At 39.7% G+C, this 19,132-nt stretch overlaps 1 protein-coding gene across 6 annotated transcripts in view; it reads left to right on the top strand.

Annotated features, from left to right (window-relative positions):
- The window catches only part of LOC132382991 (RNA binding protein fox-1 homolog 2-like), a 277,209-nt gene that overhangs the window by 76,532 nt on the left and 181,545 nt on the right, over window positions 1–19,132 (top strand). For 4 of the 6 annotated variants that reach the window (XR_009508517.1, XM_059953646.1, XM_059953643.1 and 1 more), the window contains exon 2: window positions 15,270–15,317. The exons of the other annotated variants lie outside the window; for them this stretch is intronic. Coding sequence is in view for 3 of the 4 variants with exons in the window: in XM_059953646.1 (XP_059809629.1) it covers window positions 15,270–15,317 (48 nt within the window). In the remaining variant the exon portion in view is untranslated. The remainder of the gene's footprint in view (window positions 1–15,269; window positions 15,318–19,132) is intronic. 6 annotated transcript variants of the gene reach the window in all.

Raw genomic sequence — 19,132 nt, 5'->3', positions numbered from 1 at the left:
CCGAAGCAAATAATGGAGTCATATGATTATGTTTATGAGGCATTTGGATAGGTACTTGAATATAAAAGTTGTGGAGAAATCGTCTAGTGTGCATAGGAATCACAGTTGGCATGGATGAAGGTAGGCAGAAGTGACTAATTTCTGTGCTGTATATCTATGATTATATGATTTGTTCATTAGATATTACAAGGAACAATTTATTGTTTTTTTTTAAATGAGCAACTTGCTTGTCCATTTTGCAGGATTATAATTGTAATAACATTGCAGTTGTTTTCGAAATGTGCGTAAGCAAGAGCAGGTGAAGATAGGAAATACCTTTCCTAAAGGACTTAACCCAATGGATCTCCAGTATAAGCACTTTCTATTTGTGGTATTTATTACTTATGTTAGTGATTCCAGATTATTTAGTTAATTGACTTTAAAATCTTCAGCTGACACAGTGGAATTGAAAGCTTTTGTCTCTAGATAATTAGTCCAGGTAGCTGAATTATTTGTCCAAGAATTGCCCTCTTCATTATTGCATTCCTCTGAAGTGATGATGTTAAAATTTCAAGTAGTAGATCACTAGAGAAATATGGCTTGTTATTAAAGAAAGACAGTAGGAATAATATCAGTGTTAGAGAAGTTTTTGGAAAACATTGAGGTCAGGATGAATTTGTAATTGGAAAGGCAGGAATTAAATATAGTATAGATTTACTGTGGGAAGGTCCTGTCTGAGTAACTGAAATTCAAAGTTAAGTAAGTTTATTATCGAACATGTACCATATATAACCCTGAGATTAATTTTCTTGCAGCATACTCAGTAAATCGAAGAAACATAATAGAACCAATGAAAGACCACACTCAATAGAATGGACAAACAACCAATGCACAAAAGAGAAATTGTGCAATACCGTAGGGGGAAAAATCTATAATAATAATAATAATAATAATAATTAAATAAGCAATAAATATGTAGAACATGAGATGAAGAAGCCTAGAAAGTGTATCCGTTGGTTATGGGAACAGTTCAGTGATGGGATGAGTAAAACAGAGTAAAGTTATCCCCACTGGTTCAATACCCTAATGACTGAGGGTAATGACTGTTCCTGAACCTCCTGTACCATGTACCTACTGGGAACAGCAAGAAGAGAGTATGGCTTGGATGGTGGGTGTCTTTGATGATGGATGCTGCTTTACTGTAACAGCGCTCCATGTAGATGTGCTCAATGGTGGGAGTGCTTTACCCATGCTGAACTAGGCAGTATCTACTACTTTGTAGGATTTGCCATCCAAGGGCATTGGTGTCTCCGTACCAGGGCGTGATACAACCAGTCAATATACTCTCCACTACACATCTATAGAAGTTTGTCAAAGTTTTAGATGTCATACCGAATCTTCACAAACTTCTAAGGAAGTAGGGGCACTGGCATGCTTTCTTCCTAATTGCACTTACATGCAGGGCCTAGGACTGATTCTCTGTAATGATAATGCCAAATAATTTAAAGTTGCTAACGTAGAGACCTTCTCCATCTCTGATCCCCTGATGAGGACTGGCTCATTGACCTCTGGTTTCCTCTTGAAGTCAATAGTCAGCTCCTTGGTCTTGCTGACATTGAGTGAAAGGTTATTGTGGCTTCACACACCCCGATTTTTAATCTCCCTCCTATATGCTGTTTCATCACCACTTTTGATTTGACCAACAACAGTGGTGTCATCAGTAAACTTAAATAAGGCATTGGAACTGTGCTTAGCCGCACAGTCATAAATATTAAGAGATTAGAGTAGGGGCCAAAGCACACAGATTTGCATTGTACCTGTGATGGAGATTCTGATGGAACTGTTGCCAATCCAAACTGACTGGGCTCTGCAAGTCAGAACATTGAGGATCCAATTGCACAAGGAGGTATTGATGCCAAGGTCTTAAAGCTTATTGATAAGTTTTGAGGTGATGATGGTACAGAATGCTGAGCTGTAGTCAATAAAGAGCATCCTGATGTTCCAGGGTTGAGTGAAGAGCCAATGAAACTGCTTCTGCTGTGGCCCTGTTGAGCCGTTAAGCAAATTGGAGTTGATTCAAGTTGTCCCTCAGGCAGGGGTCATATGTTTCATCACTAACCTCTCAAAGCACTTCATCACAATAGATGCAAGTGCTAGTGTTGTTGCAGGTCGCCACATTCTTCATAGACACTGGTATAGCTGAAGCCTTCTTGAAGCAGGTGGGTCCTCCAGACTGCCAAAGCGAGAGATTGAAGATACCAGTGAACCTTCCAGCCAGTTGATAAATGCAGGTGTTTAATACTCGGCCAGCTACCCCATCTAGGTTGGATGCATTTCGTGGGTTCACCCTCCTGAAGGATGTTCTCACTTTGGCCTCAGATTGAAATCACAGGGGCATTGGGTTCTGTGACAGTACGTGAAGGTTCCTCCTGGTTTTGATGGTCAAAGCCAGCATAGAAGGTATTGAGCTTATCTGGGAGTGAAGCTTTGTTGTTTGGTTTCACTTTGTAAGAGATAATAACATTTAAACCCTGTTGCAGCAGTTGAGCATTTTTGGTCCAGAATTGTCACTTCACCTATGAGATGGCTTTCCGGAGATTGTATCTGGACATCTTGATCTTGCTTTGTTTCTAGACCATAATGCCACTGATCTGACCCTCAGCAGATTGTGGATCTCATGGTTCATCCAGGGCTTCTAGTTGGGGAAGACTGAATGATTTTGTGGGGATACACTTATGTATAACTGATTTTAGAAAGTCCGTGACAACTGTGGTCTATTCTGCTGAGTCCTTGAATATGGCCCATTCCACCATCTTGAAGCAATCCTGGAGCCTTGCTGTTTATCCTTGCCTGTATGCAGGTAAGAGAAGGAGAACGGTAGGCATCCTTAATCATAGTATAGCGGTCATCTAGTGTGTTGGGATCTCTAGTACTGCAGGTTATATGCTGATGATAATTGGTCAAGATTTCTTCAGATAAACCTGATTGAAGTTCATTTCTATAATTTGAAATGCATCAGGGAGTACTGTTTCTTGTTTGGTGATGGCAGTATTCAGTATCTTGAGTATGTTGGCATTTTGTGGTAAACTGAGGTTAGGATCACTGAGGAGAATTCTCTTGGTAAAAAGAATGGTCATTTCTTAATCATTAGATGTTCCAAGTCATGGGGAACAAGAGTGTGACAGAGCCACCACATTTGAGCACCACTAAGATTTGATCATGAAACACAGACCCCCCCCCCCCCCACCTTTTGTCTTCTCCAAATTAGCAGTTCCGTCCATTGTATGTATCAAGAAACCTTCATGTCTTTCTGATACATCCAGCATAACCGGAGTGAGCCACGTCTCCGTGAAACACAGAACACAGCAATTCTTCATTTCCCTGCGACACAGCAATTTTGCCCTTAAGGTCCTCAGTCTTGTTCTCTAGTGACTGTACATTAGCTTAAAAGGATGCTAGATAGAGGAACTTTAATTCTTCTGTCTGTCTAGCTTGGAATCCTCCCCCCTCTTCTCCTTTCCCCCCCCCCAGACCCAATGTATCTGTTTAAAGATGCTGTACCTGCAAACTTGAGAGTTAAGTTCACTGAGCCCTTCAGAAGATTGTGAAATTGCTTGTTCAATAAGACAGTTCAAAGTATGTTGCTTTAAAGGAAATTACAGGCTGTAGTTTGCAGTGAGAGTAATTCAAAAGAGGTATATTTAGAAGTTTTGTAAGCAGCCTGCAACATGTCACGGTTCACTGGCAGCATCTTGCAATTCATATTTTTGAAGAGTAACAAAACATACTGTTTGGGGCAATGCAGTTAATGGGGACGTGAACAGCAGGTCAGGCAGCATCTGTGGAGACAAAAGTATAGTCAGCACTTCAAGTTGAGAATGAGTCCTAATGCATTATTTTGACCTGAAATATCAGTTACCTTTGCATTCACTAATGCTGCCTGACCTGCTAAGTTCCTCAGTAGCTTTTCTTTGGTCTAGATATCAGCACAAACAGTTTCTGGTGTCTGTCTAAGACTTAAATAAGGTCTGACATGGATACTGGTCCAAAAGATTAAAGCTCATGGGATATATGGCAAATGAGAATCAAAATTGGCTTGGTGTTAGAAGGCAAAGGTGGAATGTTGTTTCTGTGATTGGAAGATTGACTCTAGGGATCAGTGCTATTTGACATGTATGGAGGACATATGAATAGTGAGTTTGCAGAAGACATTAAAATTGGTATTGATAAATGAGGATAGTTGTAGGCTAGAAGATGTTGAGCAGGTGATAGAATGGGCAGTTGGGGTTTAAACTTGAAAAATGTGAGGTGATGCACTTTGAGAGGAATAATAAAGATGTATCATACAAAGCATTTGATGGTGATTTTGGGAGTATTGAGCAACAGGGAGACTTTGGTGTACAAGTCTAAAGATCTCTGAAAATAACTGCATAGGTAGATGAGGTGAAGAAAGCAAATGGGCCTATTAGCCTTCATTGGTCAGATCATAAAATACAGGTCTGAAGTGGTTATAGTACTTCTTTATAACATTGGTTTGGTTGCATCTAAAGTACCATATACCATTCTGGTTGCCACTATGTAGGAAGAATTCAGTTGCACTGAGATTTGAGGGTGTTGCTTGGGACGGAATGTCTTATTTATGAGGAAAGACTGGATGGACTGCTTTTGATTTTCTTGGAGCAGAGTTGGCTGAGGCTGCACCTGATGAAATTGCAGATAAGGTAGATAAGAGGAAACTTTTCCCCATGGTAGAGCTAATTAAAACTAGAGGAGACAGATTTAGAAGGGACTTGAAGAACTCTTTCATTCTGAAAGTAGCTGGAATCTGCTGTGCACTGCCAGATGGGTAGTCAAAGGAAGGTACTTTCAGGATATTATAGCATCTGAACAAGAGCTTAAATAGCCAAGGTATAGAAGGCTACAAATTCAGTGCTTGTAAATAGTATTAGTATAGATGGGCATTTGATTGGTGGGGTGAAGAACCTGTTTTGATGCTACATGACTTGGACTCTAAATGTAGTTGATTGGTGCATGTCATTTTATTAAGAGTTCACATGTTAACAATATGGAATAAGTGAAGTCTGAAGAATTGTTTTTACTTGGTAATGCAATTATAAATTATGTTTCTATGAAGGACATTGATTGCTTAATGTAGTAAATAGTTATCCTTCTGGCTTGTTGACTGTAGTAACCTTTCCCATTCTTCAAATGTCTAATTCTCTGGCTATTTTTGCTGATAATGCTGATTTTAAAAATGAAAGTGAGGTAGAACATTGCATTTGTAATTGTCAGGAAAAAGTAAAAAGACTTGTAATCACTGAGTGCCTTTCAGAATGACCTAGAACAATCTGAAGCCTGTGAAGTAATTTTAAAGGACAGACAATTACAATGTAGTGTGCAACCAATTTGGGCTAAGCAAGCTACCAGAAACGTATGATATGATAATGACCAGATCATATATCAGTGAGATCTATTTAATTATTCATTTTTGGTAATTGGATGTCACTGGCAAGGGCAGCATTTTATTTTCCATCCCTATTTGCCCTTGAATTGACTGGATTGTTCAGCCATTATGGAGAACACTTAAGAGGGATAAGAATCAACTAGAACACCAGAAAGGTTCCCATTCTGTTTACACTTGGGCTTCCAGGTCTTTTATGTCCACCTGAGATTTTGACATGATACTCAAAAGACTTGCTTGCACTGGATTAGGATGCTGGTCAGGTTTTTTTTGTGACCAGTACTCAAAATAGAAATTGAAATATAATGTCTTGACTTTGAGATTGTTTCAAATTGTGCTACAGTTGACAGTGAAGAAGCCAAATCCCACGGAATCTGAAATGCAAAGAATGTGGGAATTGTACCTGCTATTCTTCACAATGTTTATCACTGACCAATTTCATTCAAAATATTAAGGTGACCCAGTCTGTACCTTAACGAGGGGAATTACCATTTATTGCATAAAGCTAGTGGAAAAATAGAACATACAAAAATAAAGTATAGTATGAGCTCTTCAGCCTACAGTGTTGTGCTGAAGAATTGGAGATCTACTCCATGATCAATCTAACCTTTCCTTCGTACACAGCCCATAACCTTCCATTTTTCTTACATCCATGTGGCTGCCTGAGAGTCTCTTCAACATCTGTGGATCTGAATGAATACACCATAGTTGTTACAGACTTTATTAAAACATTTGTAGACAAGTGTGTCGCCACAAAAGCATTCACATCTTCCCCAATCAGAAGCCCTGGATGAACCATGAGATCTGCAATCTGCTGAGGGTCAGAGGCATTCAAGTCCGGTAACCAAGAAAGTTACAGGAGATCCAGATGCAATCTCTGGAAAGCTGTCTTACTGGTGAAGTGCAATTCCAGACTAAACTTGACTCGATGAAGGATACTTGACAGTTGTGGCAGGTTTTGTATGCTATTATCTCTTATAAAGTAAAATCAAGTGACATAGGCGACAACAGGGCTTCGCTTATAGATGTGATCAATACCTTCTATGCTTACTTTGACTGTCAAAACATGAAGGAACCATCATGAACTCCTGCAGCCCCCAACGATGCTGTGATTTCAGTCTGAGGCCAGCATGCAAGCAGTCTTCAGGAAGGGAACCCACGAAAAGCACCCAGTCCGAGTGGGGTATCTGTACTAAAGACCTGTGTAGATCAACAACCTGGAGCGTTCACTGAGATCTTTAACCTGTTGTTTTGGCAGCATGAGTTACTCACCTGCTTCACTTATACTGGTGCCTAAGAATAACATGGCAACCTACCTCAATGACTGCTGTCCAGTAGCACTTGCATCCACAGTGATGAAATGTTTTTGGTGATGAAACATATCAACTCCTGACTGAAAAGTGACTTGAATCACTCCAGTTGTCTACTAGAGCAATAGATCCACAGCAAATGCGATGTCATTGGATCTTCACTCAACCCTAGAACATTTGGACAGCATAGATGCATACTTAGAGATCAGCATTCAATGTCACTGTCCCTTCAAAACTAATCATTAAACTTCAAGATCTTGGCCTCAATATCTCCTTGGATCCTCGATTGCTGCATTTGCAGACCCCAGTCAGTTCAGATTGACAACACCTGCACAATCTCCATCAGTGCAGGACCACCACTGCTTTGCAGGTGAAGTTTTGCCTCACCAGGAAGGACTGTTTGGTGCCCTGAATGAAGGTGAGGGAGGAGATGAATTACCCCTTCCTCACCCACCTGGCTTCACCTTATTGCCTTCTAACTTGACCTCCTCCCCTTTTGCCCACCTTCTTATACTGGCATCTTCCCCCTTGCTTTCCAGTCCTGATGGAGGGTTTCAGCCTGAAATGTTGACTGTTTATTCATTTCCATAGATGCTGCCTAATCTGCTGAGTTTGTCCGACGTTTTGTGTGTCTCTGGATTTTCAGCATCTGTAGGATCTCTTGTAGTTATTTAATTTTCAGTTACTAGCAAGCATTTATTTATTTTAACTAATGTTTAATTTGATACTATGACTTTGGAGTTTGGGAAAGAAGGGTGATGATGATGAGTGGGAGTGAACATGATTTCTCAAAAATTTATTTCATATAATTTGAAATGTCTATTCCTCGAAATAGAAATTCTCAATGTAAGGACATTTCCAGTATTTATTATTTGAATTACAGCTAAATACATTTGATATCCTTTCTATTACACCATTTGCGACATTAGTTGTTTTACTGAATGATTTTCTGCTGTGAAATGTAAGCTGGTTTCAGAATGAATGTGTTCAGTGTGGCAGTGTTGGTTCCTTTAATTAGTAGTGTTTTATTCATATGGCATTGTCAACTGTTCTGATTTTGTGCAGCTGGTAGTGTGGATTCAGTATTACTGCCCCCTACTGTTCCTTTAATATTTTGTAGTTAACAGAAAGACACATACTTGATGTTTGTCCTTGACTGCTTTCCATAACATGTTGTCCACTGCAACCTCTGCTGTACCCTAACTCAGCAAATGGTTACAAAAGAGTACTGGCTCTGGATCAAACACAATACCTGCTGAAATACCAAAACATAGTAAATAAATGCTTTTGACATTAATTCATGACCACATCTATATCTGAAATGCCAGGGAATCTTAGAGATACTGTAATCTACCATCAACCAAGGAGACAAGTCTAATTGCGATAATTACAGAGTCTTCTCTGCTGTCTATATGGGGAAAGTCATTGTAAGAATTCTCTTCCTCTCTCTCCTTACAGAAGCCAGTTTAAAATGATGCTGAAGTACAGTAACAATTTGCTGGTAGCAAACAAAGCTATTATTTACTGTATTAATCATGCTTTTTCTCAGATGTAATCGCTGCAATTAATAGCCTGTAACTTCCCTTTCAGAGTTGAGCTTTTGAATCGTTTGTATGATCTGGCATTTTTGTGGTGTGAACTGAAGTCTCAACAGCACAGGGCAGTTGCGACATAGCATGTATAGGCCGAATTGAGGTAGCAGGGCCTGGGCCCAAGAGCAGGGAATGAGCTGAGATTTGGTCAATGCTAGAGCAATTTGATGTGGCAGTACAGAGGCGAGGCAGAGTCATGGCGGCAGGGCGCAGGCCTGGGCATGGGAGTGTAGACAAACCTGAGGTTTGATTAATTTAGGCACTGGGCCAAATTGGAAAGGTTGGGTGTGGGCAGAGTTGAAGTGGGAGTGCTCAGGTCTAAGAGTGAGGAATGATTTAAGCAGCAGGCTGGATTGAAAAGGTCAGTTTGTTAGGGCTGGAGGCAAGGGATGAGCCTGATTAGCTCGTTGCTCCATGGATTTACTTGTCTCTGCACTAAACTGAGGCTGTTTTATCGGCTGCAGTGATGACTGGCTTCATGACTATGGACTCGCTTTCGTGAACTTCAGTTCTGTATGTTTTTTGCTTATTTTTATTTGCACAGTAGGTTTTTTTTTTCAACACATTGAGTGTTTGGCCTTTTTATTGGTCATTTTGGTTTTCTTTGTTCTGTGACTGCCTGTAAGGAGATGAATCTTAAGGTTGTGTATAGTATACTTTGATAATAAATGTACTTCGAACTTTGAAGCTCCTCACACAGTTGCAATGTAGATTCTTTCCATAAGGAGGCCTAATGAACATCATTTTTGTGTGTGACAACTCTAAGTTTCAAGAACAGAACAGACTACTGCACATTATTATTTAACCCTATTAATTTACGGAAAGGGAGTATTTGGTTGTCAACAAACACTATCCTCCTCATAATGGTGAGCAAACCATGATTGTAACCACCAGATTCCCCACAGACCCAATCCCAGTGCAACTTTAGGTCAAGTGAGCTATGTCCTTGAACTAATTCTCTTGTTGGCCTTTCTTACTGTGATGCTGAATATCAGATCACCTTCACTGCAAATATTGAGTAATTAATTTACACTAAGTGAGAGATTATTTAGTTTTTGTCACTTCAACTCTAGACCCAAGGTCATAACCACCTCTGAGATACGATACATAGGTGATGCTCATATATATAAAAGACTTCAAACCATCATTCAGGATGGACCTTGTTATAAGCAAGATGATAAAGATCCTTCACTGAATTGCTCCTACTACTTAACTCGTACATCTACTCAGTATAATCTAGATCCATGTTGAGACTCTGATCAATATGGGACCCTTGGGAATTGTCTTTTTTTTGAGAGCAGATATTTAAACAAAATCAACCAGTGCCTCTAAGTAGCCAGCAGAATGCAGATGAAGACCTCAAATGTAGCATGTGGTGTGAACCATGCAACAATAATCTGTTCTCCTCCAAAGTCATGGAGAAGTTCTTACAATGCTTCTTTCTTATCCATGTAAGTTGCCCTTTCCCAGGCCATCATTCCTGCACTGTGCCCCTTATCATGCTTAACTAGCTTCAAAGAAAGCCCATCTGTGTGCGTACCTGACATAAGAATTTGAATGCAAGTGCACTTTGAGTTCTGTCCCAGCAAGAACTTTACGGGAAGACAAAGAAAATGCTTCAAGAAATTTTGCAAAGCTACTCTGAAAAATATGTAATATCCTTACTAACTCATGGCAATCAATGTCTTAAGACTGCTCAGACTGATAGAAAATTTTTCTGGAAATGCATTGAACTCTTTGGGTTTTGGGCTCATTTGGAGGCTAAGAGTAAACAGTGGAAGGACAATGTAATAATCCAAAGGACCAACCTATCCACCCCATCAAACACCACCTCTCGCACTTTTGGTGATGCTGCTAAAATCATTCGTCAGCATAAAACTGACAAAAATATAATAAGAGGCTGTAATTCTTTACAGCCTGACTGTAATGTTCATATTTAGCAGAAATACTGAATTGATTGAAAGTACCTTGGTGGAATTGGTCTTTTGCAAACCCTTTTCTTGCTTTGCAGACTTTGAGATGCAGGTTAGCTCCAGCAAAGTTCACTAGGCTCAAAGATGTCAAATATTGAAAGGATGCTGATAAACATTAATGATAAATTTAATTTTTGGTGAAGTTAAATAGTTGAGTAGCTTTAGATTTATTTGATCTTAACTGTTGTGCTACTAAGATTTTACTTTAATGGGTTGTTTGCGATGAAAGTGTGGGATGAAGAAACAAATACCAAGAGTTCACCCTTTGTTGAGATGTGCTCCTCTCTGTGCATTTTGACAATTGCTGGCAGAGAGCATTGGCAAACTGCTTGCTGCTTGTTTCTTTTCCCCCCCCCCCATTGCTGCCTTTGTATTACTCTGCGTATACTTATGCCATGTGTATGGTGTCTCAAGGCCTTTTATAATCATCAGTCAGAATAACATGATGTTTCTTCTAATTTTAGCTCCATTTTCCAAGGAAATATTAGCTTATGTGAGCAGAGTACAAAATACACTCGTCGAGATTGCTGATGTACAAGTTAAAATTCCTAAAATTGAGTATTTTAAAGTAATATTAGACAGGATATGCCCAAGGTTTCTCCTTCCTGTTTCCTAACTCATCAAATGTTTTTTTTTAATTTCAATAACATTTAAGAGAAGGTGCAAGCAAGCTCTCTAATCTCATTCTAAAATGTCTTTGTTTTTTTTGTGGCTTTTGTCAGAGAATATGGTCTTTGGTGAATTTGATTTTGGTTTAAGCCACAGCCCTGCTTTATATAGAACATAGAACAATACAGCACAGTACAGGCCCTTCGGCCCACAATGTTGTGCCAACCCTTAAACCCTGCCTCCCATATAATCCTCCACCTTAAATTCCTCCATGTACCTGTCACTAGTGTATCTGCCTCCACCACTAACTCAGGCAGTGCATTCCTCGCACCAACCACTCTCCGAGTAAAAAACCTTCCTCTAATATCCCCCTTGAACTTCCCAAACCTTACCTTAAAGCCATATCCTCTTGTATTGAGCAGTGGTGCCCTGGGGAAGAGGCGCTGGCTGTCCACGCTATTTATTCCTCTTAATATCTTGTATACCTCTATCATCTCTCATCTCATCCTCCTTCTCTCCAGAGAGTAAAGTCCTAGCTCCCTTAATCTCTGATCATATTGTACACTCTCTAAACCAGGCAGCATCCTGTTAAATCTCCTCTGTACCCTTTCCAATGCTTCCACATCCTTCCTATAGTGAGGTGACCAGAACTGGACTGAGTACTCCAAGTGTGGCCTAACCAAAATTTTATAGAGCTGCATCATTACCCTGCGACTCTTAAACTCTATCCCTCGACTTATGAAAGCTGGCACTCCATAAACTTTCTTAACTACCCTATCTACCTGTGAGGCAACTTTCAGGGATCTGTGGACATGTACCCCCCAGATCACTCTGCTCCTCCAGACTTCCAAGTATCCTGCCATTTCCTTTGTACTCTACCTTGGAGTTTGTCCTTCCAAAGTGTACCACCTCACACTTCTCTGAGTTGAACTCCATCTGCCACTTCTCAGCCCACTTCTGCATCCTATCAATGTCTCTCTGCAATCTTAGACAATCCTCTATACTATCCACAACACCACCAACCTTTGTGTCGTCTGCAAACTTGCCAACCCCACCCTTCTATCCCCACATCCAGGTCGTAAATAAAAATCTCGAAAAGTAGAGGTCCCAGAACCGATCCTTGTGGGACACCACTAGTCACAATCCTCCAATTTGAATGTACTCCCTCCACCATGACCCTCTGCTTTCTGCAGGCAAGCTAATTCTGAATCCACCTGGCCAACTTCCCTGGATCCCATGCCTTCTGACTTTCTGAATAATGCTTTACTAAAATCCATGTAGATCACATCCACTGCACTATCCTGATCTATATGCCTGGTCACCTCAAAGAACTCTATCAGGCTTGTTAGACACGATCTGCCCTTCACAAAGCCATGCTGATTATGATTCTCTAAATGCCCATAGATTCTATCTCTAAGAATCTTTTCCAAAAGCTTTCCCACCATAGACATATGGCTCACTGGTCTATAATCACCCAGACTATCCCTACTACCTTTTTTTGAACAAGGGGACAACATTCACCTCCCTCCAATCTTCTAGTACCATTCCCGTGGACAACGAGGACATAAAGATCCTAGCCAGAGGCTCAGCAATCTCTTCCCTTACCTCATGGAACAGCCTGGGGAATATTCTGTCAGGCCCAGGGAACTTATCTGTCCTAATGTATTTTAACAACTCTAACACCTCTTCTCCCATAATATTAACATGCTCCAGAACATCAACCTCACTCATATTGTCCTCACCATCAAGTTCCCTCTCATTGGTGAATACCGAAGAGAAGTATTCATTGAGGACCTCGCTCACTTCCACAGCCTCCAGGCAAATCTTCCCACCTTTATCTCTAATTGGTCCTATCTTCACTCCTGTCAACCTTTTGTTCTTCACATAATTGAAAAATGCCTTGGGGTTTTCCTTTACCCTACTCGCCAAGGCCTTCTCATGCCCCCTTCTTGGTCTCCTCAGCCCCTTCTTAAGCCCTTTTCTTGCTACCCTATATTCCTCAATAGACTTATCTGATCCTTGCTTCCTAAACCTCACGTATGCTGCCTTCTTCCATCTGACTAGATTCTCCACCTCACTTGTCACCCGTAGTTCCTTCACCCTACCATTCTTTATCTTCCTCACCGGGACAAATTTATCCCTAACATCCTGCAAGAGATCCCTAAACATCGACCACATGTCCATAGTACATTTCCCTGCAAAAACATCATCCCACTTCACACCCACAAGTTCTAGCCTTATAGCCTCATAATTTGCCCTTCCCCAATTAAAAAATTTCCTGTTCTCGCTGATTCTGACTCTGACGATAACAAGTGAAATTCTTAAAATTTGATTGTTAGGTCAACAAATTGCCTCCATTAGAGTATATTTTAATGCTTTTTGCCTGGTGAGTGATAGAAGCAGCTTAGAAAGAGTGTAGAATATCTTGGACATTGCGATTACTGCAAATACTTATGTGTGACGATATCCGGCAGTGACAGGAGACCCGTGTGGGTGAACTGTTAAACTGGAAGAGCCATCGCACTGGGACAGTTCCACACTCTTCACCTTAGAAGCCTGGGTCCAGTACACACTGGGGTTTTCCTTGGTTGTAGTGGATGACCATGAGGTCTTCTGTGCCTTGTCATGCCCTTTGCTCTCTGCAGAGCATTGCAGAACCACCTTCCTGACCGTTGGATCTTGCTGTAGATCTCTAGCCACCTAGTCTACTGAAACTGACTTCGCTTGCTAGGACAGGCATGTCCCTATCTCACCAGGGTATGAGGCCTACCAGCTACTCTCACTTGGTTTAACCTGCAACAAAGCCCTTCACCAAAGATGTTACCCCTCCCTGGACACCTCATACACCCCACACTTAATTGTGTGCCATTTTATTTAAAGAAAAAGGACGTAGAAGCAGGAGTAGACCATATGGCTCTAGGTAATTGCTTTGCTACTCAGTAAAATTATGCAAATATGCTTGGTCTTTAACTTTAGCACGACGTCCCTGCACTAAATCTATATCCTGTGATTTCTGTTTTCAATATCCCTGGTGCCTTAGCAAGCACCATGCTCTTAGTTAATTCCAAAGCTTAACTGCCCCCAGGTGAAGAAATTTCTTCTCAACCAGTTTCTGAATTGCCATCCCATTATTCTCAGATGAATTCTGTACTTACTTTGTTACAGCATAACACTGAGCACTTTAATCAATTTGGTGTCAAACATTAAACAGGAGCTTGGAAGTGTGTGACAGTGTATTAAGTGAAGGTAACAAGATATCACAGAACTGTTAATGTTGGGGAAGCAAGAAGTAAGGGGGAAAGGCATTTTTTAAAAGAAAATTCCACTCTAGATGTTGAATACAAAATCAAAAAATGGGTTGGAGGTATGTCCGGAGACAATTTTGCAATTAAATTGTTGGAACCTTTGGACAGCTTTCCAAAATCAGTGCTGTGGGCCAGTCAAGAATAGAAGTGGATTTGAGTATAGCTAGTTATTCTTGTACTCCTTGTCAGTATACTCAATCAGACTGAGACTTCCACAGCATTCTAATGTGATCGCCTAAGATGTAGTTACAGTTTATACCACTAGATGCTGCAGTTAATGGGGCACTTCAGAGAAATAATCCTTGCAAAAGCGCAAGTTTTTAAAATGGTGGCACAAACAAATTTTTGAGAAGGAAAGATGTAAATTTCCCAGATTTTTTATGTCAGCTTTGAAAATAAGCAGGTTATTTGTTGATATCATTGAAACAGGCAATTGATATAAATCATGTTATTCTTTGCTTAAGCTGATCATAACTCAAACTTTTTTTTTGAAGATTTGTCATATTTCAGATAGAAATTGCATATTGTATAGGTAGAAGCTGGCAACTTTTTAAGTAACATTAAGCTCTTTTCATATCAACCTGCAAAGAAAAAGATAAATTTATGAAAGTAGTTTGTTCGAATTAAGATTTTAACAGAAATAGTAACTCATTATTTAATTAAATGTGGTTATGGAAATTACTAATTTTCCAGCAAAGATTTGCATTTTAAATGACTTTTCATTACATAAAAGTGAGGCTTTGGCATTATGAAGTGCTTTTGAATGCAGAAGGGCTTTTAAAAGGTACACTTTTAAAATACTAAATGGTTTTGTAATGGCCTGCTGATGACCCCCCCACTTCTACGTGCATATATGGAGCAATATCGTTTGAACAAGGAAATAGCAAAAAGCTTGGTGCTTATGGAGCCATGAATCAGCATCTTCACAAAATTGGGATATTGTCCAAGAAACTTAAATCGTCATGCTTCATTTTATAAATTGTTTGTTACAGTATTCAATGTGGTGCAGTATGAAGCTAGTGTACTGTTCTTTTCTCTAGGATTCAGCACTGAAGTTCAAAGATTGTACAGAGCGGTGTGACTTCATGGTAAGAAAGCTCATAGTTTCTACAGGGAGCTTTAATTTAGAAGTCAGCAATTTTTGGTGTCACAGGTTAATTTTACTTTTGACCATATTTAAGAGAATTTCATGGTAGCTCTCGCAATAGGTCCAAAGCCATTTCACCCTTCACTTAGTTCTTGCATTAAGTTCAAAGTCATTTCTGTATAGATTATTTAGATTCTTTATCCAAAGAATATATTGCTTACAAAATAATGGAAATAAAATCTTCAAATTGATAATTGTTGATTCTGTTGCCCCTTAAAATCTTACTGGAACCTCTGCTTAATTTATTTCATTTCCCCAATAAAATCTAGGGTGCTGCATGTTATTTCTGTGGCAAAACTGTTAAGAAAATTACAGAATTTTCTATCTTGAATCTGTTATCAGAATTTTTAATTTGATGCATTGGTACTCAAGCTTAAATAAGTTTTGCCTCCCATCTTAATGGTGATTGTTGTGAAATGTTTAAAATAAATAGGAGCCCAGCAAAAGTATTTCAACTTTCTGAATTTCAGTGGGACCACTGAGGTCCCTGATGAAGGGTTTCTACCCGAAACGTCAACTGTACTCTTTTCCATAGCTGCTGCCTGGCCTGCTAACATTCCTCCAGCAGTTTGTATCGTATTGCTTTGATTTCCAGCATCTGCAGATTTTCTGTTGTTTGTGATTGACACCCTTATCATAGACATTTTACTGATACAGCATTGCCTCTTCTGAACCTGCCCTTGTCCTCCTTGGTCGTAGGTTTGAGAAGGGCTATTGCAGTACCAAAAGCAGGTAATTGCATTACATTTCAAAGGGAATGAATATTTAACATGGTAGATGGAGTGCCAGTCTAATAGGCTGCTTGTCCTGTACAGTGTTGAGCATCTTGAATGATTTTGGTGTTGCATTCATCCAGGTAAGTGGAAAATATTCCATTATACTCTTGATTCATGCCTTGTTGATGGTGAAATTTGTGAGGGGCATCATGAGGTGAGATATTTGGCCAATCTCTCAACTGATCTTTTAGTGCTGGTAATTGTGTAGCAAGGCTCTTTGAATTTCTGATCAATAGTGACTGCTAGGATATTGATGGTGTTGAAATCAAGAGTGATAATACCATTGAGTGTCAAGGAACAGGCTTAGAGATTTGCTCCATAGGAGCACTCCCTTCAGCCAACCAACTTGATGCCATCCATTGTGTGCCCATTTATACTAATCTTATGCCAATCTCATTTTATTCTCCCCACATTCCTATAAACCTACCATATTTTTTGGTAGTGTAGCAATCAGTATAACGATTTACAGCTGGCGCTATAAAATTGGAGTTCAATCCTTGCCACCATCTAAGGGGTTTGTACGTGCTCCCTGTGTCTGCATGGGTTTCCTCCAGATGCTCTGGTTTCCTCTCACATTCTAAAGATGTACAATTAGGATTAGTTAGTTGTGGGTGTGCAATGTTGGTGATTGAAACACTACTGCCAATTGTTGGCTATCACCAGCATATCTCAGACCAAGCAATTCATTTCATGGTATCTTTCTTAATTAAATGTATATGTAACAAATAAACCTAACTTTAGTATTAAAAGAGGAAGCTCGCACGGTAATGGGGAGAACATACAATCTCCCCTCAGATGGCACTGGAGATCATGATTGAACCAGGCTGCGTAATCTGTGAGGCAACAGCTCTACTAACTGCACCCCATTGCAGCTTTCGATCAGCATAGACTTTCCTTCGAAAATGCTATTGCCTGGCACTTTTTGCAAATGTTTCTTGCTGCTTATCCTGTGCCGAAATGTTACATTGGAAGCCTTCTTGCATATAGGCATGGCTGCTTTATCTGCTGAGAAGTTGCCAAAAGTCTTGGTCATTTTGCAGTCATCAGTGAACATCACCACTTATGACTTTGCAGTTGAAAGAAGGTTACTGATGAAGCAGCTGAATATGATTAGGCTTTGGACACTCTGCCCTGAGGACCTTCTGAAGTGATACGCTGGGGCTTGGTTTTAACCTCCAGCAATCACATCCACCTTCATTTATCGGAAGTAGAATTCCAACATAATCAGTACTATCCACTTGCTTTAATTTAATTTTAATCAGAATACCTTAATGCTATATTTGTTCAAACTGCTTTTAATGTCACTGGCTGTGACTTTTATCTAGACTCTGAAATACAGTTGTTCTGTCTATGTCAGATCAAAGCTGTGTGTCAGATAGCACAATATCCATCCTGGTAAAGCACTATTTCTATATCTCTGGTGTAATCCTGCCTCTTACCTAGGGGTGGCATGGTAGTGTAGTGGTTAGCGTAAAGTGCCAATGACCTGAGTTCAATTCTGCAGCTGTCTATAAAGAGTTAAGCACATTCTCCCTGTGACTGTGTGGGTTTACTCTGGGTACCCTGGTTTACTCCCACTTTCCAAAGACGTACAGGTTTGCAGCTTAATTAGTCAGATGGGTGTAATTGGGAAGTCTGTGCTTATTAGACTGGAAGACCAGAAGGACCTTGTTGTATGTCTGATATAATATAATGATACCTCCTGTGGTAGTTTAGGTGCTTATAAGGAGAACAAATTTTAAATTGGTGTTTAAGGCAGTGCTCAAATGAAGATATTAATTTGAGAGAGTTTGAAAAACTCACCTTAAATTATCTTTTACCATCTGGTAGTTGAATGCATTCATCTATAAGGGTAGGGAAAGTGAGCTTGGTTTATGGTGTAAACTCAAGCAGGGGAATGGGAACAGTGTCAGTTAACTGGCTTGGCAGATAATTTAATTCAAAAAAATATAGATGGAGAAATGGAGAATTGGTGAAGAGGTAAATGGAAATGCTTTATTGTGTAGATCTGTGAATGAGAATTGGCATCCTTATTTAAGAATGGTCATCTTCCACAAATACTTTGCAGTTCTGTCTATGTACCTGTGTAAGTAGGCACTTGAGGAGCCTTCTGCTTTTATTATGGGCTTCTCAGTTTCCTACATTTTCACTGTCTGGTGACCAGTAGTGTGTTACACACTACCAGACCCCAATTCTAACCTCTTAAAACAAGCACAAGATCGGACATGGAATATTGACTCTAATAAAACCTTTAGAGATTTGGATGAAGTTTCTTGATGTCGAACATGCTTACTGCCAAACATGTGTTGATGCTGACAGAATTGTTATATCCCAAGGTCAAGATAAACCATGGGTCTCTCAGTCCAAATCCTAATTTGAATAATTGCATGATAGTCAGGCAACCCTACTAGTCATCCTCTGCCCGCTTTGTGTTCATCTTGATATTTGAGTTCTCTGGCTGCAAAGTGTTAAGCAGATAAGTGTAAAGTTCTGATTGGAATAATTATGATATTCTGTCCAATGTTATAAAATATTCTTCAGGAAAGAGAAAACCATGAGGATAAAGAGCTTTTAGATTGTGAAAGGGCTTGATAACACACTGGGAAGATATTTGCACCTGTGTGCAGATGTATTAAGGATAAATGGGATAAGTATTTCAGAAATCATGTTACTCTGTGGGAGGTTAGAATGTGCAAGTTCCTACCAAATGGAGATTTTTTTCCCTTTCTGACAACTTCAACTTCTGCCGTCAGTATGGTAAATACGCTCCCATGGTGGTAGTGAAGTGTATGCCAGAATTATTATTATTTCTTTTTGTATTTGCTCACATTGGGGGTGGTCTTTCAATGATTCTATTGTTTCTTATATTTACTGTGAATGCCCACAAGAAAATGAATCTCAGGTTTGTATATGTACTTTGATAATAAGTTTACTTTGAAGTTTGTAATTTAATTATATGCCTTGGAGTTAATTGTGTTCA

The sequence above is a fragment of the Hypanus sabinus genome, chromosome 29 (assembly GCF_030144855.1).
Source record: "Hypanus sabinus isolate sHypSab1 chromosome 29, sHypSab1.hap1, whole genome shotgun sequence".
NCBI classification, from domain to species: domain Eukaryota; kingdom Metazoa; phylum Chordata; class Chondrichthyes; order Myliobatiformes; family Dasyatidae; genus Hypanus; species Hypanus sabinus.
This window is presented reverse-complemented; position numbering and strand designations above follow the sequence as displayed.